Source organism: Eptatretus burgeri, chromosome 9 (genome assembly GCF_056783735.1).
Source record: "Eptatretus burgeri isolate ZD-2024b chromosome 9, Ebu_testis_v1, whole genome shotgun sequence".
Taxonomy (NCBI): Eukaryota; Metazoa; Chordata; class Myxini; order Myxiniformes; family Myxinidae; genus Eptatretus; species Eptatretus burgeri.
Window position 1 is genome coordinate 26,544,193 of NC_140969.1, and position 20,259 is coordinate 26,564,451.

At 41.5% G+C, this 20,259-nt stretch overlaps 2 protein-coding genes across 4 annotated transcripts in view; one reads left to right on the plus strand and one right to left on the minus strand.

The window, feature by feature from the left end:
* Window positions 1-710: 710 nt before the first annotated feature.
* On the plus strand, window positions 711-11,956 carry LOC147019761 (histone H3.3A). 2 transcript variants are annotated; one of them, XM_085894448.1, is made up of 4 exons: window positions 711-905; window positions 2,419-2,570; window positions 10,837-10,990; window positions 11,493-11,956. In XM_085894448.1, exons 2-4 carry the CDS (start codon window positions 2,443-2,445, stop codon window positions 11,619-11,621), a joined length of 411 nt encoding a protein of 136 aa, XP_085750574.1. In that variant the 5' UTR covers window positions 711-905; window positions 2,419-2,442; the 3' UTR covers window positions 11,622-11,956. The 2 variants fall into 2 exon arrangements, with proteins under 2 accessions (XP_085750574.1, XP_085750573.1); XM_085894447.1 differs by having other exon boundaries at window positions 896-1,022.
* A 3,221-nt stretch (window positions 11,957-15,177) lies between these two features.
* The window catches only part of LOC147019762 (inositol-trisphosphate 3-kinase B-like), a 56,958-nt gene continuing 51,876 nt past the window's right edge, over window positions 15,178-20,259 (minus strand). Inside the window, exons 5-8 of one of the 2 annotated variants that reach the window (XM_085894444.1) lie at window positions 17,612-17,807; window positions 17,302-17,403; window positions 17,082-17,153; window positions 15,178-16,008 (exon numbers count right to left, since the gene is read on the minus strand). In XM_085894444.1, coding sequence (XP_085750570.1) covers window positions 15,784-16,008; window positions 17,082-17,153; window positions 17,302-17,403; window positions 17,612-17,807 — 595 coding nt within the window. In that variant the 3' untranslated portion in view covers window positions 15,178-15,783. The other variant, XM_085894445.1, reaches the window with a different exon arrangement.

Sequence of the window (20,259 nt, forward strand, 5' to 3'; positions counted from 1 at the left end):
AAAGTACTTGAATCCAAAACTAATTTTCTCGTTTTCTTCGTAATAAAGGATTATTTTTCCACAAAAAAGGGGTTGTCTGCTCCGTATAGCCCCTGGAACCAGCAACATGCTCCATGGTATGTCACCTTTAAAAAAAAAAAAGTATCTGCAGCATGTTTTGAAAACTTTGATCCTCAATATATGAAAAGTGTTATTTTGTGACTGAAGTACTTCTTGCACTCAGGTCTTCAATTCTTGAGAGGTCAGGCTTGAGTCCGTCCGCATTAAGTAGATGCCTGATAAACTGAACCTCCTTTTGACGAACTTTGCATTTTTACATGTTCAATTTGAGGTTGTAGGAAGTAGCCCTCTCCATGACCTGCTTTAAAATGCTGTGGTGATGAGCTCCATCTCGTCCTGCAATCAAGATATCATCCATGTTCACTGTGGCTCCAACAATGCCATCCAACATTTGATCCATGATACGTTGAAATATTTCTGGGGCACATTTCAATCCAAATGGAAGTCTCAACCAATAAGAACGACCCATTGGTGTGTCGTCACCATGTAAGATTATAACTGGTTTGTTGCAGGGCCCAAGCAGCGTCGCCGCTCTCGCGAGATCACCCGCGTGATTCAGATCAAGCCGCAAGAGTATTCATCGTATTTCCAAAACCCGGAACCGAATTACATGACACGGAGCAGGAACTATTTTACATTACAGCGATTGAGCCGGAGTGAAGAAACGTGTGCCGGTCTCATCCGGTCGATTCCGTGTGTCATCTTTAAACGTTTGGATCGTATCACGGCGGCGGGAGAAAAACGAAAACGTATTCAAATGCCGGAGTCTCTCTGCATAGGACTTTCCTCCTGGACTCATGAAAGCTGCCCCTTCAGTGATGTGACGTCATACGTTTCTAGACGAGGTGACGTCACGCCGAACGGAACGTGCCGCGTTGCATGCCGGGAATGTGTACATAGTCCATTTATTTCTGTGGAGAAAAGCGCGGGATCGGTGCGCGTTGGTAGTTTTCGCAGCGCAGGTTCGTACTTTCCTCTCAAGTTGGTACTTTTGTGTTTTTATTTTTTTTACTTTTGCGGTCTGTGCGGATCATTCGGAAGGAAGAGACGGTCTATGTGTTTGTGTTGTGGTCGAGTTGGAGGAAGAATCGTTCGATCTCGGTGTCTTCACACTTTGATGAATGTCGATGTCCTGATCGATCGACGAGGGAGGGACACGTCGAACCTTGATGTGTTCACGTCATGTATTAGTATTATTATTATTATTTTCGGAAGTGATTGTTAACCTTCCACCCAAAGACTGTGAGCGAATGCGAGGCGGTCCATGTTTGGTTCGGAGCGGGAAGAATGAGGGACGACGCCATGTTTGGGTCCTTGTTGAATCTTTTGTGTGTGAGCGTTCTTATTTATTTATTGTTCCGTAAGTGCCTGAAACAAAATTCCAAGGAAAAATTTTTCGGGAATTTTGTTTCGTTGTTCGTTTTTTAATGATATTGGATTGTTAAGTTCGGTATTAGATTGTTTGTACAAACGGATTTTCCTCTCAGGTCTCGATCCCCGTGTGAAAAGCCCTCGCGCTCCCCCGGCACGTGCCGCCGTCTCGCTCCGTACCCACTCGTGTCACGTGACTTCGAGGCTATTGTTGGTGGGGGAGGGGTCATTTACTCCCGCCATTATCCGTCAGTAGGCCATGTTTATACACACGCAATCTCCGATATTTGTTAGGGTTTACCTGTTTAAGATTCTTTAAGTATGTGCGAATGTTTTTTTTTTATTATATTTTTTTACTATTATGATTTTTATTATTTTAATTCTCCACGTGAAGAGCGAAAACAAGTCTCCTCCAAAGTTGATATCTGTTCGAATTGGCCTGTTCCATACATTAACATAATTTATCCTGTTTTAAGGCGATTTTCCACGTGTTTATACCTACCTGCCCGTGTGATGGCGGCTTCGGTACAGTTAATTCATCCTTTACAGCTCTTGGGGGTTTTTTGTTCTTCTGCTTATTTCGATTAAACTTTCATAGGATAGTGAGAGTGATGGACTCTGAAATCCGAGGGCCGGGCCATTGTTCGCATCCTTAGGAGGGAAAACATTGGATGATCATCCCCCCCCCCCTCCGGATCTTAAAATCGTAGGATGATTTGATGATGTTTTGATAATATAAATAAAAAGCTTGAAAAGAACGAGATTTGATAATGTAGAAAAGGTCAATTGCCTCAACTCCCCTTCCCCCTTCGAGATGCCAGCTCCCTCTCACTCTCCTCTCTCCAAATTCCAACTCTCGCTCTCCCTCCCTCTGAAACACCCTCCCATCCCCTCCTTCTAAAACGCCCTCCCCCTCCCTCTGAAACTCTCACGTAATACCCCTTTTATTCATTTTCCTCCATGCTATTCTGTGCTTCCACCATGCAGTGAGAGAGCAAGTAACAGAGCAGGATGGCACGTACCAAACAAACTGCTCGCAAGTCCACTGGAGGAAAAGCTCCTCGCAAGCAGCTGGCTACAAAAGCTGCTCGCAAGAGTGCCCCATCAACTGGTGGTGTGAAGAAGCCTCACCGCTACAGGTATCCAACTCTTACGATGCTCCTGTTTGCTGTTGGGGTTTCATTCTCTCCCCCCCCCCCTCACCATCCCATTTACGTGTGAGTGTACTTGTAAAGCCGAGAATGGACATGTTGTAGCTCTGCAGTTTTGCTGTTATCCAAATTTTGTGAATGTGAGCTTGAAAACCGGTGTATATCATCATTCGATTCAGATTGGAACACCCGCTGGGAGCACGACAAACATGGTGGTAATATGTGCATAAGTAGACATGTTATCAAAGTAGTTTGTAATTGTGCATTTTGAGGAATTGTTTGAATTTCCTATTGTAATGTGTGCTACTTGGTTGAAATGAATTGTGCAACTTCCTCAGTTATCACCATGGCTGTCTTCAGTTTGGCTTTATGAGGTCGATGGGTAATTATGGCTCTTTGTGAGGGTACAAACTTGTCGAACAGTAGAATGTCAAGAATATTGTGATGGTTTAATTAATTAATTTTTATGAGAGTAATGGCATTTGCACCACACGAGGAACTACGCCTTTCCATCTGTCCCTTCAACTTTCCATGATTTTGATGCCCTCGGAGATTGTGGACTTGACATTTGGCTTTTCCTTCTCTCTGCTTGTGGCTGAAGTCGACTCTGTTCTTTAAGAATCGATGACTGCGTAAAGCCTGCTGTTTGCTTCATTGTTAAGGTGGCTGGCATAAGATCTTAGGGTCTTCAGTTTGAGCCCCTGTCATGCCGTTGACCTAATGCCAAGTGGGTTGACTCAGCCTGTCGTCCTTCTGAGGTCAGCAAAATGAGTGCCATCTTTCTGGTAATGAGGGCACTGCATCAGTGGCAAACGGGGTGCAGATTGCACACACGTGCACTTTATCCCCAGTTTCATGTCAAGCTGCATTTGTGCATGAAATGGAGTATCTGCACATAAGTAAATACAACTAGAATGGGCACTCGGTAGAGCGCATACCTTCGCCTCCGCTACTTTTTTGTTCTTGGCATGAGAGTGGGGGGAACAGAAGAGTGAACATTTTGGTGTTTGTTTCATGCAAATCGGTTTTGATTTGACCGTGTTATGACAAAAACCGCATATTTTGAAAGGTCGTGACCCCACTGACCTTTGACCCCCAGCCGCTAACAAGGGTAATGACGTAATTGTGTCATGTCACCCATCACAAGATTGGGCAATGAATTCTGAACATTTTGGCATCGGTTGAATGCCAATTAGATCAAAATTGACCGCGTTATGGTAAAAATACGAATTTGACCTTGACCTTTGACCCAATCGTCCCAAAATCGAATCAAATGTTCCTTGGATAATAACTCATCATCCCACCAAATTTCAAGCGATTTGGTTTAATACTTTCTGAGTTATGCGAATAACACACGCACACGCACACGCACACGCACACGCACACATATACACAGCGACCAATACATAACCTTTCGCAGAATGCGAAGGTAAATATTGATGTTTGTACATTGGTGGTGAGGGTGCAATTTGGGATTGTGCGTGACATATAAAGTAACGTTACTTGAGGGGTTTGTTAAAACCTCTACCTCCTTCCTGGTATGTCCTGAAGTCGTGTTCCACTGTTTCTGGTGTAACTGAGTGCATCAAAGCTTTTAAAATCTTGTATGCTTGTACGGTATTTAAAGATTGTAAACGCCTTTCTTCAATTTGTTGGTGATATACCAATTATTATTTATTTTTTCAGCATACTGGCATATTCAAAATTCCAATCGCAGTATATCGATATTAAAATAATTATTCCAGTATTTTGCCAGACCCTGCCTTGACCTAATGTTAAGATCATGACCTACATAGACATTTTAACATTATTATTATTATTATTATTATTATTATTATTTTTTTTTTTTTTACACTAACGACTATGATTTGTCCATTTAGAAGGAAATCTCCCTCTCAAAGATAGCTTAGGCCAATGGTTCTGAACTTTTTATTTTATCAGCATACCCTTGGTCTCAACGTAAGCCTGGTGTTGGCACAGTGGTTAGGGCAGCAGCTTGGAATCCAAAAGGTCCTGAGTTCAAGCCCCGTTGGGCCACTGAATTAATACACCAGGGGGTTGACTCAGCCTGTCATCCTTCCGAGGTCGGCGAAATGAGTACCAGTGTACTGGGCCGGTGTATACCCCGGTTAAAATAGGTGTACCATATCCCTGTGTCATAAGAGGTGACCAGGGTTGCGTCAGGAAGGGCATCCGGCGTAAAACATGTGCCAAATCACTATGCGGATCATACGGATGATCCGCTGTGGCGACCCCTAACAGGAGCAGCCGAAAGAAGAAGAAGAAGACCCTTGGTCTCAACGTGAGGCATCAGGTAACCACTTTCTATGGTTACTCATTTTTCGCTTCCCTGGAACAAAAATTGTTCAGGTGAGGAATTGGCATCGTGTGGTAATAGTCACAGGCTATATGTAAAACCCTTGGAATTTCTTCTCCGAAACTACACACACAATTTCGATGAAACATGACCACAACATTCATATCACCCATTATGCTAAAACGAATAGTCCTATTTTCACCAAACTTTTGGGAACTCCTCAGAATCAAGGCCTCCTGATGCCTTGCAAGTCCCATGCAAATTGCATATTAAGTAGGTCGATCATTATTATATTATATTAATACACTAAGCCATATTTTGTGGACCTATCTCCTCCGAAACTGCCGGACGGATTGTCGCCACTTTCGGCATGTGGGTTCTCCGTGGTCTAATGTACAGCTTGGGCTATGTGAGATTGTGTTAGATGGACAGGTTTGGGAATTTTTGCCGATTTTTTTTTTTTCTAATTTTTACATTCGTTTGCATGGAGACGTGTGATGTCACTGCTGAGAGGCGTAATTACGTCATGACATCGGTCATTCGCTGATGTCATTACGTCTGTCGTCAACACACCGTCACCGCTGAGAGGCGTAATGCCACTCCTAGAAAACAGCGTCTGCAATGTAAAACCCTCTTCTGCACATGCTGACTACCTCAGAAGGTGAATTTGACACACAAAAATGTAACAAACATTGTATGTTATGAAATTCGATAAATCACATTGTGAACACTGGATATATTGACATCCTAATGAACCCTCATTCTAGAAACTTCGTGCCGAGCGTGGGTTTGGCTAGTCAGTATGATTCTGGGATTACCACTTTTGACCTCAAAGTATTCACCCAATTTAGATGCAACTTGGTAGGAATCACTGCACAGGGTGTTTCCCCAAGTTTGTTCAAATCATCGGTTAATCGAGAGTTCATGGATCATTCACGCCTACCAGTGGTTCATTGGTTCTTCCAGGTGAGTGCAGAGGCATTCCTGCTGTGTTTATACTACAGGAGCAGGTTTTCCCGGCACTGCGTGGGAAGAGAAACGTGAAGTAACACTTTGTAGCCAATCACAGATTGATTGATTGGAGCTCTGTTTCAATTTCCGCGTGCATCTGTACCTGAAGACTTTGAATACGAATGACTGGGTGTTTCCTTTGAGCATGCTGTTATTTTTGTGTTAAGAAATAAATATATGGTAGGTATCTTCAAATACTAATTGCACCCCCCCCCCACAAAGAACCTGAAATGGACTTTCCAGTTTACATTTTGATCTTCCTTTTAGTGTGGTGTTATCATTCACAATTCGGCATCTAAAAATGCTGTGATGAATATCTTATTAACAATGTACCCACCCCCACCTCATTATATTTCACCACAAAAGTGGATGTGGACGGGCAGGCGCTATCTTGCTTTATATAGACCCAAACTGGCATCGCCTAAACTCAGTTTTAAACTATTCACCACCCTCCCGCCCCACCCGCTGACTCGTCATCCTTTCCCTTCTCAGTCCACGTATACGGAGTTCTCCTGAACAGGTGAAACTATATGCTGCTTTGTTTTATAGTGGCGATTTAATTTACCGATGTAATGGTGAATATTGACTAAGGTCTTGCCAGGGCTTGAGGTGGGGGGTTGAAACATTTAATTTACATCATACCCCTCAGAGTTTAAGGTCACGGTCAAATACCAGTCTGAAAAAAAAATGGACGTGTTTTTGTACACCACTTCTTCCCAATTCCATATCCAAGCGATGTACGACGTCACCGCTGGGCACAGAAGGAAGGGAGAACTCTGTTTTTACTCCATTTGCTTGTTTGGGTGATATCTCGGCCATCCTTTGCGCTTGGAAGCTGAAATTTGGGGACAAACGTGAAGATGTGCTTTGGCAAATTTTTTTTTTATTTATAGATTAATCATTCAATCAATTAAGAAATAAAAATAAGTAATTAACTAGAACTGCCACTTTATAACTGCTGGCAGTGATGACCGGGTACCCACACGTCCGCCTTTGATACAACATGGGACTTTCTGCAGATGACTGTCATAAAGTTTCGCTTTGATCGGGTAAGTGGTTCCAGAGAAAACGATATTTAATATTGTTCTTGAATCAAACATGGCTGCCAAACCATGTGACCTATCAATTAGAAATTAACAAACTTATATTCCCTACTCGTGGGCAATTCATTTGTGAAGTTTCCCCTTGATCTGACGAGCCGTTCTGGAGAAGAAGATGTTTGAAGGTTTACGGTAAATTGAAGATGGCCGCCAAACCGTATGACCGATCGATAAGAAATTAACAAACTCGATAAAGGACCTCATGGGGAATGTGTGTGTAAAGTTTCGCCTCAATCTGTTCAGCCGTTCTGGAGAAGAAGATGTTTGAAGGTTTATGGTAAAGTCAAGATTGCCGCCAAACCGTATGACCGATCAATAAGAAATAAAGGACCTCATGGGGAAGGTGTGTGTAAAGTTTCACCTCGATATGTTTCGCCGTTCTGGAGAAGAAGATTTAAAAAAAAAAGAAATCCCCAAAACAAGATGGCTGCCGAACCAAGTGACCTATGCCGTCATAATATATTTTTTCTACGGTAAATTGTTGTGCAGATGAGGCTCAAGAAATTTCAGATTTTTCCGATGCAGCGTTGTACCTAACGAATTTTGACCGGCACACCAATGACCGATGACCTCACAAAAAATCACCCTGTTCCCCTTGAGGAGCTTATTCAAATGTATGAAGCGAAAAATTTTTCCAATGCACAGTTTCAGAGATAGAGGTCCAAAGTTTATCGGTTTTTTTCAAGATGGCGCCCGTACCACGTGACCTATGACGTCACAATTACCAATTAAGTTTGCTATCAAAAAAGATACATACTATGGTGAAAATTTTGTGTCGATCGGACTTACCGTTCCTGAGAAAATGATTTTTAAAGCGAAAGAACCCGCAAATTGCCAGCGGAAAAAGAATAAATAAGAAATAAGGAAATAAACAGAAGAATAACAATAGAGTTCCCTGTCAGAATGACAGGGTACCTTAATAAGTAATAATAATGAAATAAACAGAAGAAAAACAATAGGGTTCCCTGTCAGAATGACAGGGTACCCTAATAAGAAATAAACAGAAGAATAACAATAGTTCCCTGTCAGAATGACAGGGTACCCTGATTGTAAATTTTCAATCCAAGAGGGCTGACGAACCATGTGACCTATGACATCACAAATTTATAATCTGCTTCAAACCTCGTGTTGGAACACGTCTGTCAAGTTTAGTGTTAATCGGAAAAGTTGTGTTTTTCTATCCAAGATGGCTGCCACACAATGTGACGACGTCATAATTTTTAGCATGTCTTATTTTAGCACTTCATTATTTACTCTTCTTCTTCTTCTTCATTATTTACTCTTCTTCTTCATTTTTTTAGTACTCTTCTTCATTTTTTTAGTACTCTTCTTCATTTTTTACTCTTCTTCTTTTTCATTTTTCACTCTTCTTCATTTTTCACTCTTCTTCATTTTTCACTCTTCTTCATTTTTCACTCTTCTTCATTTTTCACTCTTCTTCATTTTTCACTCTTCTTCATTTTTCACTCTTCTTCATTTTTCACTCTTCTTCATTTTTCACTCTTCTTCATTTTTCACTCTTCTTCATTTTTCACTCTTCTTCATTTTTCACTCTTCTTCATTTTTCACTCTTCTTCTTCCTCACTCTTCTTCTTCCTCATTACTCTTCTTCTTCCTCATTACTCTTCTTCTTCCTCATTACTCTTCTTCTTCCTCATTACTCTTCTTCTTCCTCATTACTCTTCTTCTTCCTCATTACTCTTCTTCTTCCTCATTACTCTTCTTCTTCCTCATTACTCTTCTTCTTCCTCATTACTCTTCTAAATTAAAATTGAGAGCTCAGCATTGTTGTTATTGTTCTGGTGAAGACAGATCCTTTCGGACTCGACTATTTCATATACAGGATCCTTATCTCCTTAAATACTAAACACTTGAACACATCCTCGCATTGAGGGTGCCTTTTGAGAGCGTCTATCATGAACTTTTAAATATATTTGGACATTTGCTTTAAAGTTTCGAAACGTTCACGTTACTATTTAAAGATTATTCCATTTAATGAATTGCAATTTTGTCATCATGAACGACAATCGTCCATGACGGGTGTCGCTATTGGCTCAATCAAGGCACGTGACAAAATATCGGAAGTGGTTGTTGTTTTTCTTCTTCTTCTTCTTCTTCTTCTTCTTCTTCTGGTGAAGACAAAACCTTTAGTACGTGGATCTTGGACACATTTGTCCTTGCTAAGTCATGGCAAACCCTGCAAATGCGACAGAAAAAGTGTTATTCTCAGTCGAGAGCAATGTGTAAAGTGCTCAACTCAACCAACACGTGTGGGGAAAAAAAAAAAGAGGAAGACTTCAAAGATCTGAATAACCTTGTGAATCATACATAAGAACATGTATGCTTCCAATGTCATTGTTGAAATGAAAAGTCGAGCAGTTTTCAGAATTCTGTCCTATGACCCCTGCTGGAGTGAATGGGTATGACCTATGATGTCATAATATATTTTTTCTACAGTCAATTGTTGTGCAGATGAGGCTCAAGAAATTTCAGAATTTTTCCTATGCAGCGTTGTACCTAACGAATTTTGACCGGCACACCTCTTGACCGATGACCTCACGAAAAATCACCCCTGTTCCCCTTGAGGAGCTTATTCAAATGTATGAAGCGAAAACATTTTTACCCTAGAAAGTTTCAGAGATACAGACGTCCAAAGTTTATCGGTTTTTTTCAAGATGGCGCCCATACCATGTGACCTATTACCACTTAAGTTTGCTATCAAAAAAAAGATACATACTATGGTGAAAATTTCGTGTCGATCGGACTTACCGTTCCTGAGAAAATGATGATTTTTAAAGCGAAAGAACCCGCAATATTGCTGGCGGAAAAAGAAAAATAATAAATAAACAGAAGAATAACAATCGGGTTCCCTGTCAGAATGACAGGGTACCCTAATAAATCAGGGCAATATCTTGGGTACCTTTTGAGCTGGGAAGCTGATATTTAGACATGAGGGTGACCAAGTAATTTGGCTATTAAGGGTATTTTTGATTTATTGATTGATCAATTAATTATTTAATATTTCAATCGACTACTTTACAAAAAATTTCATATTGAGATGAAACGGTGGTGGTTGAGGTATGCCATTATCCAATTCATAAAGAAATTAATTATATTACGATTATTCTTTATTTTAATTATGCAATTGATCAATTATTGGACACCATTCCCTCCCAATTCCATCAACATGTGCTGCAAGGCGGCATCGCCAGGTGCCTCGGTGATGTTGCTCGCTGGAGGGTCTATTATTTATTTATTTGGCATGGGGACGGTGTACTTCGTACAGTTCTTGTTTGCGTTGTCCCTTCATGTTCTTCAAAATAGTTCCTGCTGTTGTAGTAGAATAATAAATGTTACCGTTGGAACCACTACATTAAGGTCACATGATTATTAGCTTTCCAAGGGAGCATTCTTATTATTGTACAACAGCAGGAACACACATGCACACACCTTGTTGTATGAACAGATAAAGCCTAATATGGTGTTTTGTACAGTCAGAATTTTGATTGCATGTACATTGAGGACTTGTCATGTGTTGGCCATGCAAGTTGTGAATGGTGGACAACATATTAAAGGTATAATTTGTACCTCTGAACACTCATCTCGTGGGCTCTTTTACTCACTCACTCGTATCCTCATCGTGTCTTGACATGTAAGGCTGCATTGGGCTTGTGATTATCCCTGAAAATGTAAAGTAATTTTTTTAAGTGCTGCATTTGAAACTCGTTTTTGTGCAATGGTGAATACTTGGTTGACAGATTTTTAGACAGGTTGAGTACAGTTATGTAATGCAGCACACTTTTCATCCCCTTCATGTAATCGTCAGACCCGGAACCGTAGCCCTGCGAGAAATTCGCCGGTACCAGAAGTCGACGGAGCTGCTCATTCGCAAGCTGCCCTTTCAGCGTCTGGTGCGTGAGATTGCTCAGGATTTTAAAACAGACCTTCGCTTCCAGAGTGCTGCCATCGGAGCCTTGCAGGTATATGTGACAAATGTGGGGGGAAAAAAGGTTTTTAAAATAATCTCATTCCGATTCTCAACCTTGCATGTCTTGCGGGCAAATTTGTGAGATCATGAGTGGTTCTAAGTAATTTATATTTTCCTTCATGGTTAACATGTACAAGCTTTATGATTTTAATTTTTTTCAAATTGATACGAATCACTGTTTGGAGGAAGCCATTTAAAAGTAGCAATTTGTTAATCACAAATTTTAACCTGAATTCCCTTTAAAATAAAAAAGTGGGGCTGGAGTTGGGGAGTCTGAAATGGCCCTGGACATTTTGTGATGTCCTCCGCCACGACCACATATCGCATCACTGTTTGCCGACACCATTGCACCGTCGTGTGTGTGTGTGACTACGTTCCCCATGCTCTTATAGTGTACTGTGGGATCGATATCATTATGTTGTTGAGCTTGTCTTGTTTGCTGATTCCATCACAAGGCTTGAGTACATTAACAATTATTTCTTTATTTTACCTAGGAGGCAAGTGAGGCCTATCTTGTGGGCCTTTTTGAAGATACAAACTTGTGTGCCATCCATGCCAAGCGTGTCACCATCATGCCCAAGGACATCCAGCTAGCGCGTCGTATTCGCGGCGAGCGAGCTTAACCTGAGGATAAAAGCCCGTTTGACGCTGCTCACGCTTGTGTCCGTGTCATTGATCAGATAACGTGTAAAAGGTTGGCTTGATAGGGTAATATGTGTAACAAAGGTTGGCTAAACATATTTAAGCTATGCTGTTATTTTTTTGAATTGTTTTAATCTTGACTTTGCCCCGTAAATTATAATTGCCTTTTATTTTTGCCATTTAATCTTCCGCTCAAATCTGCCTGTGCATTGACTTCTTACACCCAATCAGGATGCTTTTGAGTTGTACAAGGTTTGGAATAAATGTTTTTTTTTTTTTTAAAATAAAGCTGCCAAATAAAAAGGATTTAGCCAAACATTTGATTGAATGGTTTTCTTCTGCAAGATCACTCAAATTGAACATTGAAGTGTGATGTTCACCATCTGTTACTTCAGAGCTCGTAAGAAAAATGTTCAACCATTTTGAGAAACGTGCAAACCACTACTTGCTACTCGGTACCACTTCAGCTGGCATTTGGTGCAGGTTGTGGAAGCACATCCTCTTGGATCATCCTGATCCAGCAATGATGATGGAGCTGCATCCTTGTTACTATAGGTAAAGTAATTTCTGAAGCATGGACTTGGGCATTGAAGTGTGGCATTAAAACCCACTGCCACTGAATGTGCAGGTTTCTTATGAAGTAGCACCACGTGGCAAAAGTTTGGTCCATAAAGAAACATCTTTTATGGAGGAAGACCACAAACCAAATGTTGCAGCGACTCAAGTTCTCATTTTTAACTTCCAGAGACAACTCTCACACTGATCTTCAAGTGGACGGCTATTTTTATGAAGACTACAATGGCACTCAATCAAGCGCATACTTCAACCCTGCTGCACAGTTTGTTTTGTATCCCATTGATGGGCTGGAACCAGACCTGGACTAAAAATGAATCTGCTTGTTCTTGTCACCTCACCAACTTTTCCACCTAGTTTTGTCGTATGTCATTCATAACTTTTTGAAATCGTTTTTTGGCTTCATCTCTCAATGGTGAATAATCAGTTACAAGGTTAAAAAAAATTTACTGGATCCACATCCTGATCATCACCAAAATCTATTCGTCTTTGACACATCCAACTTGTCCACAACTTTGAGATCTTGGTTTTAGCCCTACCACTTCATGATGATTAATCTACTATGAGTGGGGGAATTTTTTTTGTTGAGTTTGACGAGTGTTCTCATGTGGAATGTGATGCACCGAACTGATCATCACGACCTGTAAATTCAGCTCATTACAAAGCATCCAGAAGAATTCCCATGTTTTAAACGCATGTCATGTTAAGATGTATAGGGAAACTTAATCCATCCTTGTGGCATGCCACTTCTAATCTATACGAATAAATATCAGTGTTTGTCTCCTCCATAATTCAAACCATGAAACTGAGCAGCCTGAAATAGCATGCACACAAACAAAACTCCAAGGGAGTGCATGACTGAAAATTAAAACGTTAAAAAATTTGGGTTAATTAAAACGTCACTTTTGAGGATAATTAATGGCCTCAATTGTATCCATCAGGCACATCCTCAGACACCTTGCTCTCACTGGATGTGTCCTAATTCAACATTTTGTTTGACCTATTCAAACATGCCTCGATTTGGAAACACGATGTACTCTCATGGATTAAAGAATATTATCAAAATATGTTAGATTAGAGAATCAGATCTTGACAAAAAAGTGTCAATCTGGAGTTTAATCTGAAAATTTAAACTCATGATTTTTATAACTGTATTTACTGTCTGAGAGGGGATAAATCTGCATGAGAGAGAACAAATTTCTTTGAAAGAATTCCCAGGATGGGATGATGGAGAAAATAGAGATGGAGACCAATCTCAGTTTGATGGCTGCTTGAAGACCCTGCCAGTCAGCCTGAATGAAATGCCAGACTCAGCGCTGAGGTGGTTTTCTGATATCAGCCAGAGAGGTCTACTTTGATAAGCATGTGGTGAGATGAACCGATTGAAGCAGAGGAAGAACAGCAAATATTTTCAGTTAAATTTGTCAAAATCAGATCCAGAAGAGATGGAGCACCCATGGTTGAGATCCGGGTCAGGAAGTTGACCGATTGAGTCAGTCCCAATGAGTTGCATAAATCTTTTGTTGTCGAGCCATGACAGGTGAGAGAGGTACCCACACCCAGCCAACTGGCATGATAATTGCAGTCACCACATATGAGGAAAAGAGAGTTTGGATGAGAGGATAGAAGTTGGTCCATGTTTTGGGAGAGTGAGGTGTAAATGGAGTCATCACTGTTTGGTGGATGGAACAACACATGTATAAACATGAGGTCAGAGTGGAGGGGAAGCTGCAGCCAGAGGTATTCCTGTGGGGAAGTGAGGAGAGTGCATGGAGGATGAGACAGTCTGTGATGAGAGCAAGTCTGCTGCCCAGGACGAGGCTCAGGTCTGCCATTCCGTAGGAGGGAGTAACCAGGGAGAGATACTGGCGAGTCAAGACATCTTGAAGGAGGAAAGTTTCTGTGAAGCAAAAAATGTCTGGTTTGTGAGTGGCAACCTGTATGGAAAGATGTCAGGCTTGAGAGAAGGCCCTGGATGTTTGAGGTCCACTGTTAAGGAAGAGGGAAGGAAGGAGGTTTTGGGTAGAGGGGAGGGAGAAGGGGTGGAGGTAAGGAGAGTTGTTGAAAAGTGTGGGGGATTGCAGAAAAGCTGGGGAAGAGAGCCGGATGAGAAGGAGAAAAGGATTGGTGATGGATTGAGGTACAGTGGGGAGTAATAAGAGAGGGGGCAGAGGGCAGTTGAAGATTGGAGGAGGTAGAGTGATGAGATCGGGCAGGAGGGGAGATTGGAGAAGGGTGAGGGGAGAGTTTTTGAGAAAGGTGAGGGAAGCTTGGAGGGGGAAAGTGTGCAGGTTGCTTTGAGAATGAGAGTTGGCATGGTCAAAGGGCAGGAGGGCGATGGGGAGAGGGGAAGGATGAGACTTGTTTGCGGTATGGTGAAGAAGGGAGCGGGCAGGGGGAGGTATAAGATTTGAGGAGTTGAGAAGAGGGGGGGGGGTTATGAGAGGAAAGGAGCATGTTGAAACATTTTAAGAGACTAAAAAAATTTTTTTCTGATAAAGATTAGGTAAAGGAAAGGTTGAAGAAAAATCATGAAGGCGAATTTGGATCGGCTAACATAGAAGGAAGTTGGTAGTTCGACGAAAGTAACAGGAAGAAGAGGGGGATAGAGAAACACGTTATGGGAGGTGTCAGGATAGAAGTGAAAAGATATAAAGAAAAAGAATTTTGATTGATTTTTAAAGATTGCAGATAGGAAAGGTTGAAGAAAAAACTGAAGGTGTCATGTCAAAAGTCCTCGATTGTCCTGGGTACTTTCAGTAATGGAAACATTCATGATCAAGTGATTATCTGATATTCCGAAATGTGTGTGGGTGCATCAACAAGCCTTTTGAACAAAACTGGCATCGATTGACACGAGGAAGAATCACAAAAAGGACAGACAAATGAAGAGTACATACATGGATTTGACGCTTGGTATCACACAGTCAATTGAACAACCCCCCAAAAAAATGTCCATAAAAATCATACCATGCACCGTATTTATTAAAATACAGAAAAATGCATTGAAGTGTGATTTGTATAGCCATGGATATGGACCTGACTCAACGCTCCCCAAAAAGTCAAAGAAACCACAAAATAATACGAGGGAGTGGAAACGCTCCTCACCTCATGCATCAGAAAAATACCTGTACAAATTAGTTGGTTACCCGATTGGTGACAGTAAAAGCACAGTTGTAGCATATGTACAACAAATAAAATAAAGGAAATGTAAAACTCAGCTGGTGATTATTCAGGATACTATGGCACAAGCTTTGATAATTACAAATTGCATATATATATATATATATATATATATATATATATATATATATATATATATATATATATATATATATATATATATATATATATATATATATATATATATATATATATACATACACACACAACAAGAATTATACATAATATATGTATATATATATATATATATATATAACCCAGCCAAGACCTATATATATATAGTCCATTAATACCTAACGTACACAACTGCCTGCAGTTTTCCAAAACCATTCCCATTGTACATGCAGTAAGAATACCATCAGTTGATTGGAGAGTGACCTGGGCACACTACTGGGAATCCTGCAGCGTCGAGCTCTGCAGCATGTCCTCTATGATTGTGATCAGATGGTCGAGACCAGTGAGGTAGCCATCCTCGCGATTCCCCTCTTGCCAAGCTTTGCGGTGCGACAGACGTTGGCCCACTGGCATCGCCCTGGTTTTGCCAAAGTCGATCATCCAAACCTTGGCTTGGTCTCTAGAATCATGCACAAAGAGCAGCGAGCTCCCGACCACCTGTGTGGGATTGGCAAATTTTTATTAATATCTGCCTTGCATGAGCAACCTCACCAAAACTATTCATGAACCAAATTCCAAACCTGAAAGCAATACCCGAAAGCTCAACTCAACCCATGAAGAACTCCATGACAATTAAGGGATTGAAAAACAAATTAGAAATATTTTGCTGTGATGCTGTGCCTTTGGCAAAATTAAAATCACATTTCAGGAACAAGAAAATATGGGATACTAGGATTTTACCGGTCACTTTGCTAACGTGTAGTGGTGTGCACTGCAATCCGGTGACTTGCGGAGGCTGGGGTTGGGGGATCGCTTGACGGGAGCCCCACGTTGTGCCGTGCCAATAGGCAGAACAAAGCCTGTCCATGCGGCGGCACCCAACACTTCACTTCCATGTTGCACTTCACAAACATTCTGCTCTATTCGATATATCATTTACCTGAGGTCATCTTCCATCTGCTTGGTAGTAAACTAACTTCATCTTCGTCAACCATCCTTGTTGCTTATATATGGCATGAGGAAAAATCACTTCCACTTCGCTGCAAAGCTCAGTGTTGGATGCTTTGGTTTGAACCTCCACTTAAAATGAATCAAATGAAACATTTAAAAAATTTCGAATTATTCTCACTCGGATTTCAACATCACTGTAATGCATATTATCAAGTTGTATAAACTTTCGTTAGAAAAGATGACTATTTGTAATCCTGGCTACCACTTAGTGGCGCTATACGATACACATTTACATTGAGGAATTGGGGTCTCCCCCACCCCCACCCCACATCTTACCCAGATATGATACCCTGACAGAAACCATGCTTGGGGTACCCTTAGGCAACATGTAAAATTTGGTTCAGTAGTTTTTATTTAAAGTTTTTGAAGCGTATATAAACAAACGAACACACATACAACTTCACTTTTATCGTATAGATTTTCTCGATAATCTTAGATAAATGGCAGGTCTGACAAAATTTTAAAAAAAAATAAAAAAAATAGAGGAAAGAGAAGTTATAATGAGGGGGTTTCAAAAGGATAAATGGCAGCAAGAAGTTTGATCACACAAAGCTCCGTACCTCATGTGCTTGGAAGAACGGTGAGATCTCGAGGGTATCTCTCATGGCACGAAGGCGCATCAAATACTTTGTCTGTAGGAAAGAAAAGAGCTTCATCAAAACCACCGGGAAGACGACTCGCACAGCACGACACAAACATTCCATTATGGACAGATTTTAAAGGCAAATGGCAACGTGCAGTTACATACGTGAAGGTGGTGCTCGCAGCGACGTTGCGTACCTGCACATGTGTGTTGTCATTGGTGAAGGATTTGAATAGTGAAATTATCTGCTCCTTGGTGTTTGTCTTTTTGAAATTTGTATTGATGGATCCATCATCTGTCTACAAGGAAATATCACAATGAGCAGTCATCATTCATCTGTTTGTCCAAGAACAAAACTTGTCATTGTGCACTACTTTATGGGTAATACTGTAATTGACTGATGCCGTGGAATCATTCCATCACACACTAACACCACCACACTAACACACACTCATTATTTTGTTTATCCAGCTTGTAGTCAAGATGTGTGCCCCGTCCCTCCCACACCTTGATGCCTTCAATGCGGAATCCAAGATTTGCACTCGAGCTTAGAGTCTCGCGCCACTGCATGTAGCGCGGCTTTGTGACTGCCCTGAGTGCGTGCTCTTCAGCAGTTGGGGCTTTGGGATCCACCACAACCATCTTGTCGTACATATCTTTCCGGGGTTTTTCCCGAGCATGCTCCAGTTCCTCCAGGAAAGTCCTGCAAAGATAATTGCACTTGAAGCAATGTCAGTTTTGGCAATTTTAGGAGGCATTGTGCTGAAGTGATACAATATCCCCCCCAAAAAAATCAAACAGTATTACAAGGGCACTCGATAGAGCGCATACCTCCGCCACGTAATGTCTGATCCACGAGAACACATCAGGCCCAATACATTTTTGAGATATTGTGCTATACTATCGTTTTTGGCCCTATCTCTCAATGGTGAAGAATCACTTTGAAAATTAAATAATTCTCGTATCCAGATTCAGATTCGGATCTTCACCAAAATGGAATCGTATTGTCCTGGTCACACACCCAAAATGTCCACCAAGTTTCGTCCAAATCCGTACACAGCTTTTTGAGATATCATGCACACAGACAGACAGAGAGGGGTTAGCCTCCTTCAAGCTTCGGTGGTGGAAGTAATAAAGAATTCAGAACGTTCCGTCTTGGGCCAATTAAATTATTTACATTTACTAAGCCACGCATGCGTGTCTGGTTCCTGACATCATTTCCAAGTTGGCGGAGTGGGTTAATTGGAAACTCCTGAGAAATTGATTTGTTCATCACTAAGTGATAAACACACATAATTAACGACATGAGACACAACTGCTCAAGTGTCGCATTGAACAAATTGGCTTGGGGCTTGGTGCTTGGTTAAACCTTGAAGCGTTTGCTTCAGCATGGCCATTTATTGCCGAACTTTCTTCACAATCCGCCCACCCCCTAATTTACTTTCTTCACAATACTCTAGAGGAGGTGTTCAGTCACTCAAACTCCTGGGTCTCACTATCCACGATTTTTCTTGGGAAAATCACATTGCAAAGTTTTCCTCCAAAGCCAGCTGCCAACTGGGCATCCTCAGTCATACAAAGTCCTTCTTTCGCACACCTGAACTCCAATCCACCTACAAGGCCTTTTGCACAGCTTGATGAAGTACTGTTCTTCCCTCTGGGCTGCCTCCCCTGCCTCACACCTTAGCTCAACGCTGTGGAAACCAAGGCCTCTAAGATGATTGGTGATTAATCCGAGTCTCTGGGTGTATCACTTCGCCATTGCAAACAAGTCGGTGGTGTCTCTGTCTTCTATTCGATCGTTTCTGCTTTTGCACACACCGCTCTTTCCATGCTTTGCCCCAACCCCCCCCCCCCACCACCACCACCAAAGATTCTGCAGGGCACACACAATCCACCATCAATCTCCTGGTTTAACTTCTTAAATCCAAGATCACTGCTCACCTCCACTCATTTGTCCCACATGTGTAACTAACTTCCACATTCTCTTCAATCTCATTCTTCCCTCCAGTTCTGAGGACAGATGTTCACCACTATCTCAGATCTTCCCCAATCCAAAACCATGACTGTGTCAACCCTCGTTAACCCCATTTTCTCCCCCACCCCACTCCAATCTCTCCTTACAAATTTCCAGTTTTCCTTCCTGAGTTTCCTTCTGTATCCATCCTATCCACCCCATGTATGCTCTCTTGCCCCTCATTCGTCCCAACACCCATTGTTTGTCCAAGTCTGCCTTTAGCTTGGCCTTCATCTCTGCTGTTGGTGCCCCCCCCTTCTCTTTGTCCTGATCTGTTCAGTGTGCTCTTCCACGAGACTCGACTATGTATGTACGTATATATATATATATATATATATATATATATATATATATATATATATATATATATATATATATATATATATATATATATATATATATATATATATATATATATATATATATATATATATATATATATATATATATATATATATATATATATAGTTACGGTTCTCCGAACCGTATGCATACAGCAGAGAGTTGTCCCGAGCCAGTTATTCCATTAATATACTTGTAGATAGATCCCTACCTTTTGTCTATGCGGGACAGCAGGGAGTGCGTTGCGATGGGCTATTAGTTAGCATTAATAAATCGTTATTCCCCTTTTATTTTATTCCCTCCTTTTATTTCCTGAGGTGAAATCGTCTCGCTTGCTACCCTCGTTTCGCTGGCCACAGCGTACCGTCTATCCAGCGACTCGTTTTCAGGGGCAAAATCCCGACGTTGGCTATGGAAGCCGCATCGGCATCCACCTCCCCAAAACCCGACGCGCGGGCCAAACTAGCGTCTGGCCGAAACCCCGCCCAGAAAGGCGGACCACATGAAGGCCCGGTCCAATCGGGATGCTCGGATCGGACGATGACGACGGTTTCGCCATGGCTCCTCCCCGAGCTCCATGATCTATAAAGTACAGAGCAATCATCAGAGTTGGTGCGAAATTGGGCTGGTTGGAAAGGAAGAAGTCGGTCGGTGTTGTTGGATGCGAAGGTATTGAGTTGAATGGGAAGGTTGTCGTTGGATGGGAAGGTTGTTGTTGTGGGAGGCCGTTGGAAGGAGAAGTGCAAAAGGGAATTGAAGGAGTTGTTACAAAGGTGTTCTGGCTGCTTGGCTCTGC